The 21,963-nt window shown below is 33.5% G+C and overlaps 1 protein-coding gene across 2 annotated transcripts in view; it reads left to right on the top strand.

The window, feature by feature from the left end:
* Positions 1-21,963, top strand: part of BRINP3 (BMP/retinoic acid inducible neural specific 3) — a 354,638-nt gene that overhangs the window by 275,294 nt on the left and 57,381 nt on the right. For both annotated transcript variants that reach the window (XM_055334216.1, XM_055334217.1), the window contains one exon: positions 13,292-13,514. In XM_055334216.1, the coding sequence (XP_055190191.1) occupies positions 13,292-13,514 (223 nt within the window). The remainder of the gene's footprint in view (positions 1-13,291; positions 13,515-21,963) is intronic.

Genomic DNA, 21,963 nt, shown 5'->3' with positions numbered 1-21,963 from the left:
GTTCAGTAAGAGACAATGAATATGGTAGGAAACCAGCCACAGCTCTTCACCTTCTTTCTTCATCTGAAGTTGGTAAAATTAAGCTATGAAAGGCATATGGGAACAAGGGGCTTGAAATGGGAGATAATACTTCCATGAGGAAGGAACTTGGAAAGGAAGAGAATCGAAGGGATGGACAGAGAATTAAAAAAAAAAAAAAAAACATCTAAATCTACTTAGTCTTGAAGCCCTGGAATAGATGGAAAAACTATGGACAGGTCCAAGAGGCTGCATGCATCTAACCACTGGAAAGATGGAGCTTGTGGAGAGGTGTTTGGGACTTGCTGCTTCTGGGCAAGCTGCCATTTCTGTGGCAACAGCTAAATCTGTAGAAGCCACCGTATTACTGAATCTTGGGAAGGACTGCTTCTGTCACGAGTTTCTTGTAATAAACTTCTGAAAATCATGGTTACCATTTCCTATCTGCCTTCCACATTCCACAAGTCTCTCTGATTGACAAACTCTAACCTGGAAGTGTTCAAGGAAGGGGATTTGGGGAAAGATTTCTCAGCTTCAGACTGATGATGATGAGTAAACAATTGAGTACAGCTACCAACAATTTGTGTCATATAAATACCACATCTGAGATGCCTTAATTGGGAGTAAATAGAATAAGCATGAACAATTAGCAGAGTCATATATTGTTTTAGTTTTTTTTTAAAAAATCTCAAGTTCCTAACAAACATAATATAATGGAAAATGTATTGGAGGGACACAATACAAAATATATTTGGCTAATTGGATCTGGATAAAAAAGCCTTTAAAAATTAAAACATATGAGGAAATACTTTCAATTCATGCCTAATGAAAGTAGAGAATATAACCTCTCTTAATTCTACATAAAAACTAATATATAAATATTTCAGGAAGGAGTTACTATATTACCTATTATAATTCCTATATATATTAATTCTATACATGCATATGCGTATAAACATGTTTAGGCATTTATTTGTCACCACAGGCAATGACTCTGTCTTACTGAACATTTTGTCATACTTTTATGCTAGTAGATACCTCGATTACATGTAAGACTTTTGTAAGAAAGGAAGAAAAATAAAAGCAGATTTCAAGTGTATATTATACAGCCACATAACAGCCTGACTTCTCCATCCTTCTTAGTTGTATGTAGAGACATTCAATGTATCTGCTGGAGACACCCTCCTTGTCTTGATAGTTTCCTTGCTGCTTCTGTGCAAGATCTGGGTTGTTGTTTTTTTTTCTCAGAAACTTCGCTATTTGAAAGGTGTTTTTACTCTTTGTTGAAGTTTGGTTTTCTAAGGCTCTAAAACAATGTATTAAGCTTCTATCAAATAGCCAGGGACTCAGATAATTTCTTCAATAGGGTATTGGGAGTCCTACCTATTGTTGAAACTATGCTAGAAATAAACTATATCAGAATAGCTTAATATTATTTTTTAAAATATTTTATTTATTTATTCACGAGAGACACACAGAGAGAGGCAGAGACATAGGCAGAGGGAGAAGCAGAGTCCCTGTGAGGAGCCCAGTGTGTGACTCAATCCTAGCACCCCAGGATCAGGACCTGAGCAGAAGGCAGACACTCAACCACTGAACCACCTAGGGGCTCCAAGAATACCTTAATATTCTTTAAGCTTATTGGTAACTTAATTATAAATTTGCCAACTTGAACGTTATTAAAAAATGATGATTTTTGTTACAGAGTTTTAAAATTGCCTTGCCTGAAGACACGTTATAATAAATATGTGAATTAATGTTATTTTAATAATTATTATATTTTCACATATTTTAATAACATGTAACATAGGAACATAGTATATAAAATACAAGTTTTGGGTGAAAGTTCTTAAAGTACTAACTCAACTTTTCTGTAGACCTATGTTCACAGAGAAAGCACTAAACTTCTTTCGCATCTACTCTCATTGTTGAAAAGGGATAAAAACTGCTGCAAAAAAGGGACAGGGGAGGGTGGAACCAGACACACTTTCCCCACTTGGAGACAAGGCGTGTATCCTTTGTGTATTGCTGGCTATTGGAAGCATATGATATAAAGTCTCTTACTTCTCACCACCGTTACCCTCACCTGGGATTCTCTGCCTAATAGTAGGCACATGATTTCTCATGAACTCGATCTCATTGCTTGTGTGTTCCACAATTTCTCTCTAGCTATTACTTACAAGCCTTCATAGCTGGATGAGTATATTCAACATCTCTAAGTCACGGTTTTCAAAAGTATACCATGGACACAGCAGTAATTACAGTGTAGAATTAAAAGAATTAGGTGCCTAGAGGAGCACTTGATATTTAAAAGATACTGAATGTACTTTTTACTTACCCAGCCACGAATATGTACTTTCAGTTTTGCTTCTAAGCAATGGTTACAATTTTGGAAGATATTTCAAATATTTATCAATATTCTGAAACTTACCTAGTCTGTCATTTCGCTACCTGAAATTCATTTGCCAGTTTCTTAACTGTAAATTAAGAAATTCATCTATTTTTGTTTTTGCATTGTTGCTTTCAACCTGAATTCCCTTTTTCCACAGTAGTATTCAGGCTTAAAACTATAATATGCAATTTTTTTCATTCTGTTTTCCCACATGAATAACTTGTAGCTTCATATTTTATATGACTAAACTCAAACTCTACTTTTCCAAAAGAATTATTCTGTATATGTTTATATTTAGCTTCAAGCATTTCTCTGGATCTTGTCAATTGGTTTAGCCACTTAAGAAATACAGACTTAATTCATACTATATATAATGTACTGTCTTAGGCTTTTAGAAAGGGAAAATACAAAGAAAAGTAAAATATTGCCCCAACTCTCAGAGAAATATAAAATGAGCTCTCCTTTTATGTTTTTTTGGGTCTATTATTGTTCTCATTTTTTTTCCTCATAGTCGGCTTTATATGATAATTCCATAATTCAAATTAGTTTCACATCGTATCTTAATAAAGCTGGCCTGTCCTACTGTGCTGTTATGAGGTTGGGTGTAATAACATTTGTAAAATCTGCCAAACAAAATACTTTTTTAAATATAGAGAATAGTATTATTTTCCCCTGTTAACTCTCTCTTGTGTTTTTTCTTAAGGTAGGAGTCATGCTTTTTTCAGACTTGGTTTATTCTGAACTCTAATTAATAACTGTGCCACTTTGAACAATTTGCTGAGCCTTGCTAAGGTACATTTCCTCAACAGCAAAATGCAGAATATAATAGCACCCATCTCTAAGGATTGTTGTAAGAATTAAATGAGATAATCCATGTAAAGTGCTCAGCACAGCACACATAGAAACACTGAATATAAGAAGAAAAAATAATGGCTAGCATTTATCACTAATTACGTAAAAGACATTTTATTAAGTTTTCATGGTAATTATATCATTTAATTTACACAGAACTCCCATGAAGAAAGTACAATTGTTATAGCTACAATGATTATTATTATAGTTTTACCACTTAACTAGCACAGTGATAGGCACACAGTAGATAATAAATACTTGTGAACTTTTGTTAAACTCTACATTATGATTACCTTTAAGGCCTCAAATAGCTCTATCAGTCAACATTCTTTCAAGAATAGAATCTGACCACAGCAGGAAAGGAATTTATTTAAAGATATGGATTGGTTAGCTCACAGAATCAGCAGGAGGACTTAGAGATTCTGGCTCAGAGGCTATGCCAGGAACACTCCCTAAATCACATAGAAAGAGCAATTTCTTGAAGACTTGAGGACATAAAGAGCAAAAGAATCTGCAACTGGCACATCCAATACCCCAATACATTTGATTGAATTCATCATTATCAGTAATGTTGCTAGATAATTCATTTGATGAACTTCCAATATTTGTGCATCTTTGTTATGAAGGTTGTTAAAGGAGCAGTTACCTGTTCTTCATTTTGGAGATACTATCAAAATATGCCAGGACCACTGACTTAGAAATCTCACCCAGGCATTGAGGGCTTCAGTTTTCATAAGATTTATTTGCAGCCCTTGTACACAGCTAAGGTATGGGCCAGCAGCCAGGATACCTGCTACTTGTGTTTTTCATGACTCTTCAGTATGATGTCATTAACAAAATATGTCCTATGGCATGATGAGATGATCTATGTTCCTATGAAATAAATTGTGCTACAGAGGCTGTGAAATGATTGAACCCTAGAATAAAATGAGAATGTTTAGCTCTTGTACCTGACATATGAAAGGAGACTGCTCCTGGTATATCTCTGTTTACAATGATAGAGAAAACAGTTTGTACCAAGAAGAAACTTTATCCCTAGTGCCAGGAGTCATGCCACCAGTAAGCTACCACATCTGGAATAGCAGTTTTGATTAGAGTTGCTCTATGATTAAGCTGTAGCCAACATGGTGAGTTAATTGGAGATGGAATATGAATACTATCCTCACAATTTTCAGTACTGAATGGATTTCTAATTCCTGCAATCGTGTCAAGCTTAGAAAACAAGCAATATCATTTTGGATTTAGTCTTTTGGTAGGAAAGGGAAGCTTCATTTTATCCTTCTTACCTTAATAGACTTATTTCATAATACATCAGGGAGCCAATATTCTCCTATTCTAATTCTTTAGTTAGGGACTGGGAAAATAAAAAATGGCATGAGGTAAGGTCCCACTGGGCCTAATTTGAAGGGAATTCAGGGAAAACCCAATATACTATCTTAATTCTATAAGACTACACACTGATTCCTGGAATATTCTGGTGTTCAGGAGACCTAAGAATTAATTCACAATGTAAAGGAAAATTTGCCCTACTTAAACTATGTTATAGGATTTCCAAGTCTTTGAAATGATTCAGGGTTGGGAAGAATTCTTCTCTCTCATGATGACTCAAGTCAGGACTTAGTCATCAGATTTAATTTTTTTTCAATTATACAAATCAAAAAGGACCTCAGGGCACTGGTCCTATATTTAAATCCCTTGGCGTGATGAGCTGATTAATAGACTATATAATTCCTATTAGTTAGACCTCTCTAAGTAATACCCTGAACCTGTTGTAGGTTAAAAAACCCATGTTCCTTGTACCTCTGATGACTAATAGCTGCTACTAGGCCTCAATCAGAGAATATTAATTATATCCTCATTGAAATAAAAATTTTCCTGATTTCACACAGATTTTCACACTAACTGGCATGCCAGCCTACAGAAAACAGCCACAGTATTCATCAGAGATGTCAGCATTCTTTTCACCAATGTATGTAATGTTTTTTTTTGCTCCAATATAAATTAGCAAATTCTTGATAGCCTATTGGAAAATTAATCTTATAATAGTTTCAACAAAATGATGGGTGATGGAAGCAGGTCACGAAGAACATAGGCTTCCCAGTGCAGGTCACTGTTTTGATCAAGATTATGACAATGGCTGAAAGCAAGACAGCATTAGTCTATCAGACAAAGAAGGTGCTGTTTCTTGGGATCAAGGAAACAAGTATTAATGATTAATGCTTTGAATTATTCTGAATTAATTTCAGTCCTCTGGTATATCTACCTTCCAGTTCCTATGTTCCCATACTTTCTTAGTGTTGTTTCTAACTTTAATTTAACAGATCTGGCAGGAAATTTAAATTCAATCTTGGGATCAAAGTTTGTTTTGAAGCCCTACAGCTGCAAGAGATAAAAGAGTCCTTTAGCACAGTCTTTGAAAGTCTCCAATATTCATTCTATTCTTTGAGAAGAAAGTGTAGGAATTTGAGCTCTTTAAGCAAGCCATCTCTATTTGTAGTAACCAACTCACCCTCAGTCTTTGAATTTTTCATGTTCTTCATTCAGTTCTATGCAGGCACATAGTCCCAAATGCTCTTTCTGTACATTCTAGATGAGCACAGGTGGTGTTTCTATTGTCAAATTTCCACCCATAATACCATATGGTTTTAAAAACCCTCTGTCTCAATCAGTCTTGGACACCAAGCATATGTTTTCTCTATTGCCCACAAGAGCTATTGTCAAACCACTTTGGGTACCAGTACTTGATTAGCCCAGATTCTTTGCTGGAAGTAAGAAAAACAGGCTCTAGCTAACTTAATCTGATAAGGAACTCATTAAAGGATATTGTATAGCATTTGGAATAATCAGATCATCTAGAGAAGTATGCTTGTGCTGCATAGTCAACATAAAGTTAAAAATCTTGCCTAAGACTGACTTAGTGATGTCATTGCTGCTAACTGCAATAAATACAAGACTGCTCCAAACACTACCATTACTGCTGTAACCACCATTTCCAGAGTGAATTGCTCTGGGCATCTTCTTTGCTATTGCATCAACAGCTTAAGATTCAAACGCTGGGTGGGTACACCAGATTCCTATAGCTTATATGATGCACCCACTCTGTATCTACAAGGGAACTGGAAATGTCAAGATCTGAGCCTTGCAGGTTCTGTCCTTAGTGGTCTGGGTAACTTCTCAAACATTTGATAGGGAGTTCATAAACTGGACAATCCAATGAAGGACAGATTAATTGGCTCATGGTAATAAAGTATTTTAATATAAAAATATGCTGTATTTTTCAGAGAAAAAGAAAACAGGAAAAACATGGCTTATTTCTAGGCAGCTTCTGGGGAATTAGGATCAGTTTTAGATTTATGCCTTTGTCGACCCATCACTTTGTAGCCTCATAAAATTGGCCAGTTCACAAACCATGGAACAGACTTGCCATGTACTTTATGCAGCATTATAGTATTTTGTCATTTTCAGTGTAAACTCTATAGCCGTGACTTATAGAACGGTATGAATAGGCTTGTGCCAATATGTAGCTACTCAAAGTCATGCCAGTGATTTACTGTAGAAGTTGGGAAAGTACTAAACGGATACAAATCATTCAAATAGTCCCTAGGAATTTTTTTTTAATTTTTAAAGTAAAGCTTGAGTAATTATAGTCAGAATTATGAAGTGGGTCAAAATTTGTGTATTCCTTGCACTCTCTCAGGGGTCAAATTTTCATTTCAGTCCTTGGTAACTTTCTGCTACTCAGGATGCTGATTGCCTGAATTTTCTCTCTCTCAGCATATTTTCACATCAGCCCTCTTCCTACTCACATCCCCACTTATGTCTCAGTCTTATATGTTACTACTTAAGGTCACAGTTTCTGGGCTGTGAAGGTTTGCAATTAATATAGGTAAAACTTTGCTAGTGAAAATCAGAAGATAGAAGAATCCATGCTCTCTCATAGAAAACTGGCTTGTGAGGAACAAAGAATAGCTTTGCAACAGAGTGTTCTGAAGACCGGTGATAGGCATTTATTAGCTCTGGAGATACTACTTAGCATAGGAATAAACCTATTTTAGACTAAACCAACAAATTAATAAATAAAAATATAGCCATAGAAACAGAATGTATTTTGCCATGTGTTCAGGGTATAGTACTGCATTCTGTGTGAGGAAGTAGTACTTATTTTATTAGTTCATTGCTTATAAAAATTTTGTGCTACTACAGTTGTTATTAATATGCATTATTTCAGAAAATCCTGCATTCCCAACCATAAGCAGGAGAGATGAGTTCGAAGGCATTATATTGGTAATGTCATAAAATCAGAAATGATGATTCTTTCTGTTTAAAAACAATGTTTCATAGATTCTTTGAATGTATCTGACATATATATATATATATATATATATTTTTTTTTACCTATTACCTTCTTTCATTTTAAGATGCCCTGTGTCCCTGCATATTTTCCTAGATATTGTACAATATTTTATTAGTATAGTAAAGCTATTGCTATACTTTTAGAATAATTAAAATTGTCATCCATATAGCATTGTCATTTCTACTGAAAAAACACTTTGATTGTCTCAATATGTTAAGAAAAAAATGCATGAAATGTGAACCAGTAGACTTTTACTTATTAACAAGCAGTTAATTAAGATCACTTTTTAAGGGATGCCAGGGGGCTTAGCAATTGAGCATCATGCCCATGCCTCAGCGATTGGCCATGATCCTGGGGTCCTGCGATCGAGTCCCAAATTAGATTCTCTGTGGGAAGCTTGCTTCTCCCTCTGCCTGTGTCTCTGCCTCTTTCTGTGTCTCTCATGAATAAGTAAATAAAATCTTTTAAAAAATCAATTTTTTTAAAAAATGTCTGACACATGAGATATACACATAGTATATTGACAATTCAATAGTATATTTTGGCTGTCTTTGTTTTTAAGATTTTATTTACTTATTCATGAGAGACACAGAAAGAGGTAGATACACAGGCAGAGGGAGAAGCAGGCTCCATGCAGGGACCTGGATGTGGGACTTGATCCCAGATCCTGGGATCACGCCCTGAGCCAAAGGGCAGACGTCCAACCACTGAGCCACCCAGGTGTCCCTTGGCTGTCTTTTTATATTGATTCACAATATTTATTTAAATTTTAGCCAAAAGCAAGTTCATCTGAATTCATAAAAACCATAAAAGCACCAGTTTCCTCCCTCAGTTCTTCCTAACTATAGTCTTACTTTCTAATGGTAAGCAGCTTCTGTTTTGGATTATTTTCATGGATTTGGAACTTAAGAAATAATTTCTGAATAATAATGAAAAATATCTGATTAGTCTTCTACACTTTTGAGGAAGTAAATTTATATTTTCTCAAAGCTCTAGAAAATTTAGCATGCTTTAGGGGATGCCTGGGTGCCTCAGTTGGTTGAGCATCCGACTCCCAATCTGAGCTCAGGGTGATGAATTCAGCTCTGTATTGAGCTCCATGCTGGGTATGGGGCTTGCTTTAAAAAGAGGAAGAAGAAGAAGAAGAAGAAGAAGAAGAAGAAGAAGAAGAAGAAGAAGAAGAAGAAGAAGAATGCTTTAGAGCACCTTTGAAAATATATTCTTTTTTTTTCTTTATTTATTTATGATAGTCACAGAGAGAGAGAGAGAGAGGCAGAGACATAGGCAGAGGGAGAAGCAGGCTCCATGCACCGGGAGCCCAACGTGGGATTCGATCCCGGGTCTCCAGGATCGCGCCCTGGGCCAAAGGCGCCAAACCGTTGTGCCACCCAGGGATCCCTGAAAATATATTCTAAATCAGTTCTGAATAGAGATTCTGAACATTTAAAAATACATAATCAAAGATACTGGTCAGTGATTATCATGCTCATCAGTATAGTCAGAAACACAAATCAGGGTTACATATGACTGGCTATTTTACACCCTAAAATTTTTCATTTTTCTACCCTTACCTATTTGATTCAATTGTGAAGCATGAGAATAGAGTGCATATAAATACATTAGATCAATATGCAAACCCAGGAATGTCAATAAAAATTTTTGCTAACATTACAGTTATGAAAGTAAAGATTATCTGTATTCCACACACATAGCGATGCCAATAAAATTTACATGAAGGATTATTGGAGGGATTGTATTAGCATTTAAAGCACTTAAAACAGTTCTTGTCAAAGTAAGAGCTAATGAGAGAGACACAGAGATGGGGTGAGGGGGAGAATGAATTAGTTCCAGAATTGGCTAATTAAATATCAAGTATTAACTAGAGTTACTAACAGGGGAAAAGGGGAAAAAAGGAACAAAATTTGTTCAACTATTTTTTTTTTAAAAAACACTTCATTTTTAATGGAGAAGTAGTAACAGTATAGGAAGTTAACATGGTGCCTTGCTAGTCTTCTATAGTTATTGGAAAGTTGTCACTTAACCTAATTCTCTTTGCCTCCATAGAATTAATTAACATCATGCATTTCTCTCTGTGTTATTCTTTGCCTCATGTGAAATAGTTTTATTAAGAAGACTGATTGACTATATATTCCTGTGAGCAAGAGGATGTTTATTACCATTATCATTGTTGTTGTATTATTTTCTCTATTGTCCTCCAAACCATACCGAGCAAAAGTACTTAGTTGGTACATACTTAACTGATGTTTCCAGATTAATATCTGTCTAGGAATCTAGATACTAAATTTACTTTTTCTGGATTATTTTTATGCAACATTAATTTGTTTTCTTTTACAAATTTATTCACCCCCAAATATATGGCTAGTTATTGTTTACTTGCCATTTGAAAAGCAATAGTGTTTTCTTTTCTTTTTTTTTTTAAAGGAAAGTTTCTTTTTTTTTATTTATTTATTTATGATAGTCACACAGAGAGAGAGAGAGAGAGAGAGGCAGAGACACAGGCAGAGGGAGAAGCAGGCTCCATGCACCGGGAGCCCGACGTGGGATTCGATCCCGGGTCTCCAGGATCGCGCCCTGGGCCAAAGGCAGGCGCCAAACCGCTGCGCCACCCAGGGATCCCCGTGTTTTATTTTCAGTATGGCTTCTAGCAACTACCATAGGATAAAATGTTATCTGGCCTCCCCTAATCATTGTATTATTTCTTTGTAGTTACATAAATCCTTGGATTTATAATAAGTCTACTGTATCATTCAAATTTCATGTTCACATTCTATAAATATGGATTTTACTAATTGCTGAGCACAAAAGAAAAACTATCCATGGGAATATTTCTGGAGATTCTCTTGACTTCTAAGTAGAATGAATTTCAAAAACTGAGGTTGTTATTTTAATATCAGAAATTATCTCATGTCATTTGCCATTGAAAAAAATAAGATGAAAGGTTTATCCATAGTCGTTCTCATCGACTGACTAAAACATCTGTATGCTCTGTGCACAGCAGGTGTCCAATAAATGTTTTGAGTGACTGTCAGTGTTGACTTCATAATGAAGTGATTATTCAAGTGCCATGTTTAAAACTATGTTTCTTAGAAATAGTATAGTGACAGTTTTCAGCTGACATACGCTATTACATACACTTTAGTAATACAAAATACATCCTGTTTTAAAATATTATTTATCTTGAATAAAATTTACTAATTTAGAAACTTTCAGAAGAGTATTATAGCAAACAATGAAAATATGCAAAGCCATGAAACAATAAAGTCTTATCAAAAGTGTTCAAGTAAAAGATGACAATGAATTGAATGATTAGTTTTCAAAGAGGTGGCATCTGTTCTGTGAATAATCCAAGAAATGCTTTCCAATTTCCATGCATCAACTCCTTTATTCAAAAGAGGGAATTTCTCAAAAGAGACATATGGGACCACACGAAATGTAGGGTACTGTGAAATTGGAATTTTAAAATGCATCTCTTATTTATACCCCGCTTACTTAAAAAAATGATTTGAAGCATATCAAGTGGATACATTCTCCAAAATCTCCCTTCATAAATCATTTTTCCTTTTGTTTTATTTTTTCTTCTTGTAGTAAATGTCTAGACCATAAATGTCCAAAAGACGCCAGGACTCTGTGTTCATTTGCTCCAGAAGAAATGACAACTCCAATATTCAGAATATAATTTTCTATTAATTGCCAAAAAGTTTTATTTGTCAGCATTGATGAAAGAGTTTGGGTCGGAATATCAAAATAACCCTACTAATAAAATAAATATAAATTAATTGCTCTAAATATATATGTGTGTGTGTGTTAATGTAATACACTTTTCCCAAGTGAATGGCATCATTTAAGAAATGGTAATTTGGAGGTTTTAAAATAGTGCATTAGACACACTGCCCACATCAAGGAATGGCTATTGACACACCTTGTCCAAATCCAGTTAAATAAAAATAGCTGCAACTGAACATTAGAAAAACAACTGTTTTTGAATTGGATAACTAGCTAAAAGGTAATTTAAAGAAATGCTTATAACATCACAGAATTTTAAAGTGAAATAAGGTTACGATCATCCACAATGTTCTATTTCATTTTCAAAGGAGGAAATGAAGGCACAGAGAGGCTGAGGTTTAATGCATACCATGTACTTTTTGATGGGTAGTATAGTAACTAAAATATCATTTGCCTCACTTGCCAAATATTACATCTTCAGCCACTGAAAACATCTTGTGGTGAGTTCCCATATTTATGGGAAGGAACAATCAGCCATCTACTACAGTGAAATGGGTGCAATATGATATTCTTAACACTGATATTTTAAAGAAATAGCAAAATGATACAAAGAGGGTTTTTTTTTTTTGTGGGTTTCGTTTTTACTCCTAGTTCATAATATTTACTTTAGAAGAAAATGGGAGGAAAGGCTATACTATCTCTTTTTATTGGTTTTTACTGTGATAAAATCATACAACATAAAATTTCCCATTTTATCTATACAATTCAGTGACATTAATTACATTAATGATGTTGTACAACCATCACTGCTATCTTTTTTTGAAAAAGTTTTCATCACCACAAACAGAAATTCTGTAGCTATAATCCAATAATGTTCCATTTCGTCTTCCCTCACCCTTTGGTAAATTCTAATCTATTTTCTATCCCAATGAACTTGATTATTTTAGATATTTCATATAAGTGGAATCATACAATATTTGTGTTTTTGTTTTAGTCTGGCTTATTTCATTTACATATTTTCAAAGTTTATTCATGCTGCCACATATGTCAGAACTTCATTATATATTTATGAGTCAATAATATTCATATATATCCATGTACACCATAATTAAGATATATATTCATTTATGGATGGATAGTTGGTTTGTTTCCATCTTTTGGCAATTGTCTCAACTCTCTTTTGTGTTAAGATCATTAATAGACCTTTAGGTGATTGCTTATTTTAGTATAGCATCAAGTCTTGTTTCTACTGTTGGTTAATCAGACATTTAAAAAGAAAACAATTTTAGATACGGTAATGATCAGCACAAAAACAAAAGCCAGAATTAGAGCTTTAAATTCTTTTTAAATTTTTCTCTTTGGCATAAGCTTTGTTTTAAACTACTTTGTCTCTACAAGTTAGAATATGGTTAGTTAAAGGGAATAACCAGAATGCATAGTTGAATATTATAATCTTCTATTTTAAAAGTTTTCTTTTTCTTTGAGCATTAATATAATCATTTAATAATAATTATATGTATTTTCTATGCTGAGTTAATGAAATTATTTCTTTCGTATGAAACACTTGGAAAGGATTTTTAATACTAATGCCAAAAAAGAAAGCTGAATTAATGACTACTACTTGTGGGAGAAAGTTCATTCAAAAACCCTCAAAAGGAGAACATTGAAAAATTAAATTCAGCTTAAACTTTCTGGCCAAATACTTGTTTTAGTACAAATTATTTTCATTATCTTCTACCATGAAAGTTCTCCTTTAAGGGGAACAAAAAAGAAAACAATTCTAAAACATCAAAAAAAAATTCCGATTTGCTTTTAATTTGTTGCACATAAAATAATAATTGGTATTTGTTTTTAATATTAACATTAAATTTATTTTGGAAAAAGGGAAAATAGTTGGTTTATTAAAGTATTGAATTTTAACATTTTTCCAGATGAATTCAAGTTCTTTATGAAAAGGCTACCCATGAATTATTTCCTCAACACATCTACCATAATGCATTTGTGGACAATGGATTCTAATTTTCAGCGCCGCTATGAACAACTGGAGAACAGCATGAAGCAGCTATTCCTGAAGGCGCAGAAAATTGTACACAAGCTCTTTAGCCTTAGCAAGAGGTGTCATAAACAACCCCTCATCAGTTTGCCAAGACAAAGGTAAGACATTTATGGTAATATAGACAACTAAGGACATTGTTTGGATAGTGAGCTCTATTTATTTTCTGAATGCAGATGTGATAATATACATAGCATTATGTTATAATTTATATTATTAGAGATAATTTGAAAACATTTTCTGTTAGGTCTCAAAAATAATAAATTGCATTTTCCAAAATAGTAATCCAAATGAGAGCCCTGCATTAGGCTCCTTGCTCAATCCAGAGTTCGCTTGGGATTCTCTCTCTTCCTCTCTATCAGCCCCTCCTCTCATTCACTCTTTCTCTCTTTCTCTCAAATATATAAATAAACCTTAAAAAAAAAGGAAAGTGTTTGCACAGAATCTAAAGATATATTTAAGGGGTGAGTGGAGAAATGAAAACTGGAAATGAACAGGTAGTGGGGTCCAATATATCATGAGAGCTACATTAATTTCTAGTAAAAATAAATAAAATTTAAACATATAAATATGTCATAAAAGTACAAGATTTGTAAGAAAAGTATGAAAATATGACAGAATTCAATTGGATGTGTACAGAATAAATAAGCATGATAAAGATTGAAAAGAATAAAATAAAGATATATTATTTGGAACTAAATTTAATGGAAAATACATGGAACTAAATTTAATAAATTATAGAAATAAATATTTGCATTCTAAATTTTTAAACTAAATAAATCAAAGATCACCAGAAGTTTTCTTGACTTTCTTTTTAAATTTAGCATAATTCTTATGTTTGTTATTAGTCATCACACACACACACAGACACACACACAGACTGCTTGCTACATAAACAATTTTATTAAATTTGAAATGTTTTCCATCTCTATTTTTTATAAGGAATGTGAGATTTATTTGTTTTGCTTTTTTCAATTTTAATAGAATAAAATGATATTAGGGAAAAATGACAACAAACTATGTACTCTAATCTTTTTATAGGATATAGTGAAAAAAAGAGGTTGGATATATGTGAGGTATGTTTTCAAAATTTCCTGAAAGAAGAAGTAGATAAGCAATACCTGTGACTCACTTCCATTTGAGATTTTATTTTTTTGTCTCGCCTTTATGGAATTTTTTTCTCAGCTTTTTTTTTTTTTTTTTACTTCATCCTACCCTTAGTATTGGTCTATTACTCTAAAATGTGAAAAAAATAAGCAAAACCAAACAAAATGAGATTGACAAAATGAACCCTGACTAGTAAGATGATTTCTTGACACTTTCTCTATAATGACATATAGGTTGAAGTTTTTCCTTGTAATACATAGTGTAACTCATCCTTGAGATAAAGCAGGTTACTCAGAGTAATCTCACCAAATTTACATTGTCACCACTGTTGCTCTCATGAATTCATATGAAGTTAAAATCCTCATTCTGACTTGAGTAAATTGTGAGGCCTGTGATAATCTGGCTTCTTTGAGGTAGTGAACTTTTTTGCTATTCTAAAACTTTTGAGGGAAGTAACAATGACATATTCATTTCATTAAAGGACAATAATTATAGTAATTATTTTAAAATATTCATACATAATTTCTACAAAATAATTCAGCTACACTATTTTGTGCTATTATATTTTATTCACAGAATGGCCAACGAAACTTAGAAATATCACATTTAAGGTATGTTGGTAAAAGTCTAACAACCAGCTTTCTTGGGTGGAGACCCTAATTTATAGCATTTTCCAATTCTTGTGATATGCAAAATTGGTTCTTCTGAGCCAGTATATACAGGCAGCAGCAAACCACTAAAATTTAATTAAAATATTTTTATAAAGTTATCTTTTTTCATTAATAATGGAAGGTGAGATGATAAAATCCCTTCTCTCATGTCACAGGGAAGAATAAGTTTAGGACTATCTTATTCTTATCTAAGAACTGTGTCATGTAGCAGACTGCTGACCTCTTACTACGTCCTTACACGGTGGGAGGGGTGAGAGATCTCCTTGGAGTTTTGATTTTAAGAATACTAATTCCATTCACAAAGGCTCCATCCTCATGAACTGAGCACCTTCAAAGGGCCCACCTCCTAATACCATCATCTTTGGGGGGTTAAGATTCCAACATGTGAATTTTGAGGGAACACAGCATTCAGACCACACCTGTCAAGGGCCAGTTTCTACCTATCAGTAAGACCTTAAGATGTGAGGGTGAGAAGGGAAGCTAACCATCTCTTTTGCAGACATCCTGTCTATGGTAGATGACAATGAAGCTGGCTGTAGACCCAGTCTGGGACAGAGAATTCAAGATCATTCAAACCCTTATTTTTTCTTGACCCCTAGATCCAGTGCATTTCTCTCTCTGAAGCTTTGTTATCCATCTTTTTTTATTTCTAGCTGAAAGATGATTTTTCTGTCCCTTATGTGTCACCAAGTATTAACAACTCTGTAACACAGGCAAGAAAAACATAAATTTTAATATTTTCAAGTGAAAATGAGAATGGTACTTATAACTGACCTGCAAAAATAATGTGTAAAAAAAATCTTTTACCTCATTTGTTTTCTCTTCAGTTTCTTTTCTTTTCACCCTACTTCCCTTTCTCCTTTGCTGAATATCTAGATATTTTTCTTTTAATCCTCTCTCTTTATTGATCCTCATTTCTTCCATATAACCCTTTTTTACTGAAATCTGTCTATATTTTTGTTATGCAGAGTGATTTGGTGCTCTTAGAAAATCAATTTACAACTTCTTGCTAATCTACAAAATGATGTGTCTGCACCTTTGACCAACTTTCTTTTCTAATGCATTAGAGGATTACATATAACAGATTTTTTTCTTTTTTTATTTTTTCATACTTTCAAACATATGAGATATCTGATTTATCCTTCCAGTAATTTTCTCTTATACCATCAACTAATTCAAATTGGTTTCTTTCACTTAAAATAATAGGGGACATTTTTAGTGGATATAAAAGCAAATAAAAAAAATAAAAGCAAATAAAAACCTGGATCCATTTTGAATATGTCCTGAAGGCAGTAAAAATGAAGTATAAAAATGTGATTTGCCTGTGGTAATTAATAAATATCTTCTGCTTTCCATAAAGCTTATTCAAGATAAAGAATTACCTTCAAAGGCTAGTACTACAAATATATTTGATTTTGGTTGTTTTGATTGTTAATTTTGTCAAAGCTCATGTGTTATGGTATCTTCCAATGCACTATTGTTGCACAATGTTGAGAAAGGCATTTTAAGAGAATATTGGCTCAGGGATGGGGACAACGGAAAAGCAGAAGTTGTTCCAAGTCTTCATGGTGCACTACAAAACTAATAAATACAGTAATAAATATATAACATTAAAAGCAAAAGAATAAGGTAATATAGCCATTAAACATTGAGGAAAAATCACATTTACTGGGCACAGGAACCAAATGGAAATATGTGAAGATAAACTGTAACTTCTTGATTTGTGAACAGTAGAATTATAGAAACAAAAATAATTTTAGGTCATTACAGGAAATTTTTATAAGTAATTTTCATGCATTCAATAAAAGCAGAGATTACAATCCTTATATTAAAATATGTAATCTTTCTTAAAATGTAATCTTTCATTAAAATATGTTTATTTAATAATGAAGAGAGGCAAACTTTGGTTAGGTAAAATAATTTTATATATGATGTTACAGTATTTATTCCTAGACAGAATAGATTAAACATGCTTAGAAAAGACATTTATACATAAGAAGCATTTTTTAGACTACTGCCAGCTTGGACAAGAATAATTCTAGGATTATAGGTACTACACCCTGACTAAAAAAAGGAAGGGCTAGGGTGGAAGTGTATTTCATCTAGGTCACTTTAATGACCTTTATTTCAATCTTGAAAAGTCATAGTATTGGATGAGTTAAGAAAATCCTCTCTTGTCTGGAAGATATAGAGTTGAGTTCTCAAGACTCCTCCCATTTACTTTCTGCCATACTTGTGGCTATTTGAGCTTAAATTCCAGCCAGGCACTACTCTACCCACACCTCCTACTCTGCAGCTGAGAACCTGATTCATAGTTTCTTTTTAGCTGTGCTATATGCACAACAGTGTGAGTACTATTCCCAAAAGCCTACATTTACTAAAAAATTAAGATTTAATTACTTTATAGTAGACAAACAAAATTCTGTTTTAAAATGTTATTTAATCAAGTAATTCTTTTCTCTGTGTAGTTTTGCATGATATTTATTTTAAAATCTATTTCATAACAATTTACTTTTTCTGGTTACGATTTTTTTTTGGATTTTGTTATCATATTCAATAATTAATTTGAACTAAGTTTTTGTAAATGTATATTTTCAAGTGTTATCTTGATGACTTCAAATATGTAATGAAAACTATGATTTTAAACTAGGCATTGGTAATGGTGGTACAGAATTTAGAAAACTGGTTGGTTTCAAATTAAATTCTGTAATATATAAGGAATGGATCTGTAATGTAAATCCTTAAATTGGCCAATTGTTTGTAGTTGATTTTGGACTACAAAACTGTGACTGTAGGGATATCAACCATATCATTATAAAAATTAAAAATAGAAAATTTAGTGATGCACTACTTCTTGAGATAAAAATCCATGGCTAGTATGTTAAGAGAAACACCCCATGTCCTTGCCATCTTTGCATTGGCCTTTGGAGAAAGAAAGTAACAATGATGTAAGAACACATTTTATCCAAATTCATTATTTCAATTACATTATTCATAGTATACCAATGTACTGATTTGGACCACACCCCTCCCAGGTTAACAATGCTTAAAATAGGAGGAGAATCAGAATTAAAAGTCTTTATAATTTTCTAAGGGCAATTTTCACTTTTATTTACATGTTTTATCCTATCACCGTTCCACCTTTATCCCCAACAGAAGAAAAACAAAAAAAAAAAATTAAGATTTTATTTATTTACTCATGAGAGGCACAGGAAGAGGCAGAGACATAAGCAGGGGAAGAGGCAGGCTCCCTGCAGCGAGCCTGATGTGAGACTCAATCCCAGGACCCTAGAATCAGGACCTGAGCCAAAGGCAGATGTTCAACCACCAAGCCACTCAGGTGCCCTGAAAAGCAAAATTGAGAGACAAAGTATTCTTACTTCCAAGTATGGTATGATATTCAGGTGACATGTGCATAAAACATTCTTCTGCTTTATATGCCTTCAGTGTAGCTTTTCTGTTATCTTAGTGGAAAATCCTCTAGCTGAAATCTTCTATAATGACTTTGACCACCAGATGTCAAACTATTTGGTCCCAGGACTCTTATTCAGTCTTAAAAATTATGAGAAAATACAAAGAGCTTTTGTGTATGACATATATATGCATATATATATATGTGTGTGTGTGTGTGTGTGTGTGTACTTACTACAGTAAAATGAAATTATCAAAAATTAAAACAAAATTTAAAATGTATTTATTTATTTTAATTTTTTTATTTTAATTTTTATTTATTTTTGATAGTCGCACAGTGAGAGAGAGACAGAGAGAGAGAGAGAGGTAGAGACACAGGCAGGGGGAGAAGCAGGCTCCATGCACCAGGAGCCCGACGTGGGATTCGATCCTGGGTCTCCAGGATCGCGCCCTGGGCCAAAAGCAGGCACTAAACCGCTGCGCCACCCAGGGATCCCTAAAATGTATTTACTAATACAATTAGAAAGAACAGTAAGTATGATCACTGCAGATTAATATATATAACATTTAAGTATGAAAGATTTCTGCAGAATTGCTTAATATTTGGCTTAAGAGAAAATAGCTGAATTTTCATGACTGTGTATGCATCAGTTACAAATTGTAATTTTGTAATCTCACATAGATTTATTAGAGAAGTAAGTATTATAATGGCCTTTTCAAATAATTGTGGATATTACTTTTTTGTACTGCACCAAAAATTCAGCAAGTGATAGATTTTAAAAAGTTATATGTAATGTAGAATCTAAAACCATGTGATTAACATTTTGACATCTCTTACATTAAATTATTTTGTCTGTCTTGAACCTTAAAATGGATCTTTAATCATGCATATGAAATCATGTGCCAGTCATTTGGAAAATATTGATGCACTTAGTTTTGAAGATCTTCCAAATGTTGACAACGTAGCATTATAAAATAACAACAACAAAAAAATCATTCCTTACTATCATCATTGGGTTCATGAGGAAAACTTTTATTGGGAGCTGTTAATCTCATTGTTGTGGTTACAGTTTTTCCAAATCTCTAATTTTCACTTGAAAACTGTACTTTTAACATTGATATTAAATAGGACAGTGGTATGTCTAGAAGTGATAGGTTTGTTTCTTTCAGTTTTGATAACAGATCTGCCAAGTATCCAAGTCTGAATAAACTAGTTTGTCAATTATTCTTTCAAGTAAAAATGATTTGCCATGAAAAAAGTGCTTACCTCAGCTTACAATGGAAACAATTGCACAGGTGTTTTGCCTCGAGGCAACCATTATAGTTCAGTGTGTAACACAAGTGCTTTATTCATATTCCCATTTTGTTCTGACATGTGGATTGGTACTGAAAATTGAGACACAATAAGCTTTTTTACAGCTTCACCAAGAACATTTTTAACTGAAACTTACTTTCTTTTTGTTCTACAAGTATGTGGCAGAAAATAATATATGCCTACTAGTACAGCAGTTTGGTTCCAAGTCTTTGCTTTGTGCTAAGTCTCCAGCGGTAGTTTACCCACCACTGCTTTTGGCATCAATGCAAATGTCAGCATAATGCAAAAGAAAAATAATGTCTTAGCATATCTATGAACATGTTATCACCTTGTATACCCGCTGATAGGATCTTGCCTCCAATTCCCCACTGCCCACTCACCCACACCAAGAGCTCTGGGGACGACTCCTATAATGCTGCCCTAGATCAATTTCAACTCCTCTTAAGGACCTGGAAGACAAATTGTGGGGCCTTTGATAGAGATCATTTGATTTCTTCCTTTACTTCTCTTTACTTACTAACACAACCCCTGATTTTAGCAGAACTCTTGCTATACCACACCTCATGGGTTTTCTTGAACCTAGAATGGGTAATTCTAGTCAAACAGATGTAAGTAGAAGGAATTCATGAAGCTTCTGAATTGGATCCTTAGAGTAAGAGGAATATGTGCTATCTACCTTCTCTTCTTCCCCTGGCTAAAATTAAAATGTGATGGCTTGGAATGAAAAATCATGACATAAAGAAACGTGTTAAGGATAGTAAAATCCAATTTTTCTGAAGCTACCAAATCAGTCATGGATTGTTTATGTTTGTACTGGTATTGAGAAAGGAATAAAATTGCATTTTTTCTGAGCCAATATTTTCTGGCTTATGCTACTGCAGCCAAACTTGCATTCTAATAATAAAAGGACTTTACTGAATGGCCTCCAAGTCCTTCAATATTGCAGAATCTGCGATTTAATTAAAAATGGCATTTATATGATTAATACAAGGGACTTTTGCTGTGAACAATTTTATATAAAACTGTAGGGGAAAGTCAGGATATTAATTTTCCTTACATTTCTGTTACAAAAGAATTTTGTATTGTTTGTGTGTGTTGCAGTCTCCAAATGATGACTCACAAGCGCATGCTAAGTAATAATGAAGTAGTATATTTAAATAGTCAATATTTGGATATCTTCAATGTGTGACTGAGAAATGTAAAAGATATAAATAACAATTATAAATTACTCAGCACATGGAAAGTGCTTAAATAATTATTATTTAACTTTCCCCAAACAGAAAACACTATTTCTTTGGTGTAGGTGTTTATAATATATTAATGACTTTTCTTCAAAATGTACTTTCATGTGTTTCATAGTCAAAATAAAATTCATCATAAAGATAATGATATAAATGCTCTAAGAAACACATTTATTGTTACTTGTATAGAATAACACAAAGTAGCCTGGATTCTGATTCAAGGAATCCAAGGGTATTAGTTTTTAAGGAGGGAAGTAAAAGTGGGGAAAAAGAGAAAGAGGAAGCTCCACCTTCTTGGTAGTAGAGGGCCACTTCTACACAAATTTTAAAATTGGCAAATTTGTCTTTTCTCTCATGCCACTCCCTTTCCCTAAAATTGTTTCAAGTTTTTGTTTAAATTCCAGTTAGTTAACATACAGTATAATTCTAGTTTCAGGTGTAGAATCTAGTGATTCATCACTTTCGTTTAATACCCAGTGCTGATCACAAGGAGTGCCCTCCTTAATGCCCATCCCTCATTTAGCCCACCATCCCCCCTTCCCCTCCAGCAACCCTCAGCTTTTCTCTACAGCCTCTTATGTTTTGCCTCCTTATCTTTTTTTTCCTCTTCCTCTATGTTCATCTGTTTTCTTAAATTCCACATATGAATGAAATCATATGGTATTTGTCTTCTCTGACTAGCTTATTTTGTTAAGCACAAAACACTCCAGCTCCACCCACGTCATTGCAAGTCAAACCACTTCCTTTTACTAATTCTTGATGTAGCTTAAACTTCAGATCTCATGGCTCTAAAATGTACTTATAT

Source organism: Nyctereutes procyonoides, unplaced genomic scaffold (genome assembly GCF_905146905.1).
Source record: "Nyctereutes procyonoides isolate TBG_1078 unplaced genomic scaffold, NYPRO_anot_genome, whole genome shotgun sequence".
Classification (NCBI taxonomy): Eukaryota; Metazoa; Chordata; class Mammalia; order Carnivora; family Canidae; genus Nyctereutes; species Nyctereutes procyonoides.
The sequence above is the reverse complement of the archived record's forward strand: the minus strand, read 5'-3'. Positions and strand labels throughout refer to the sequence as shown.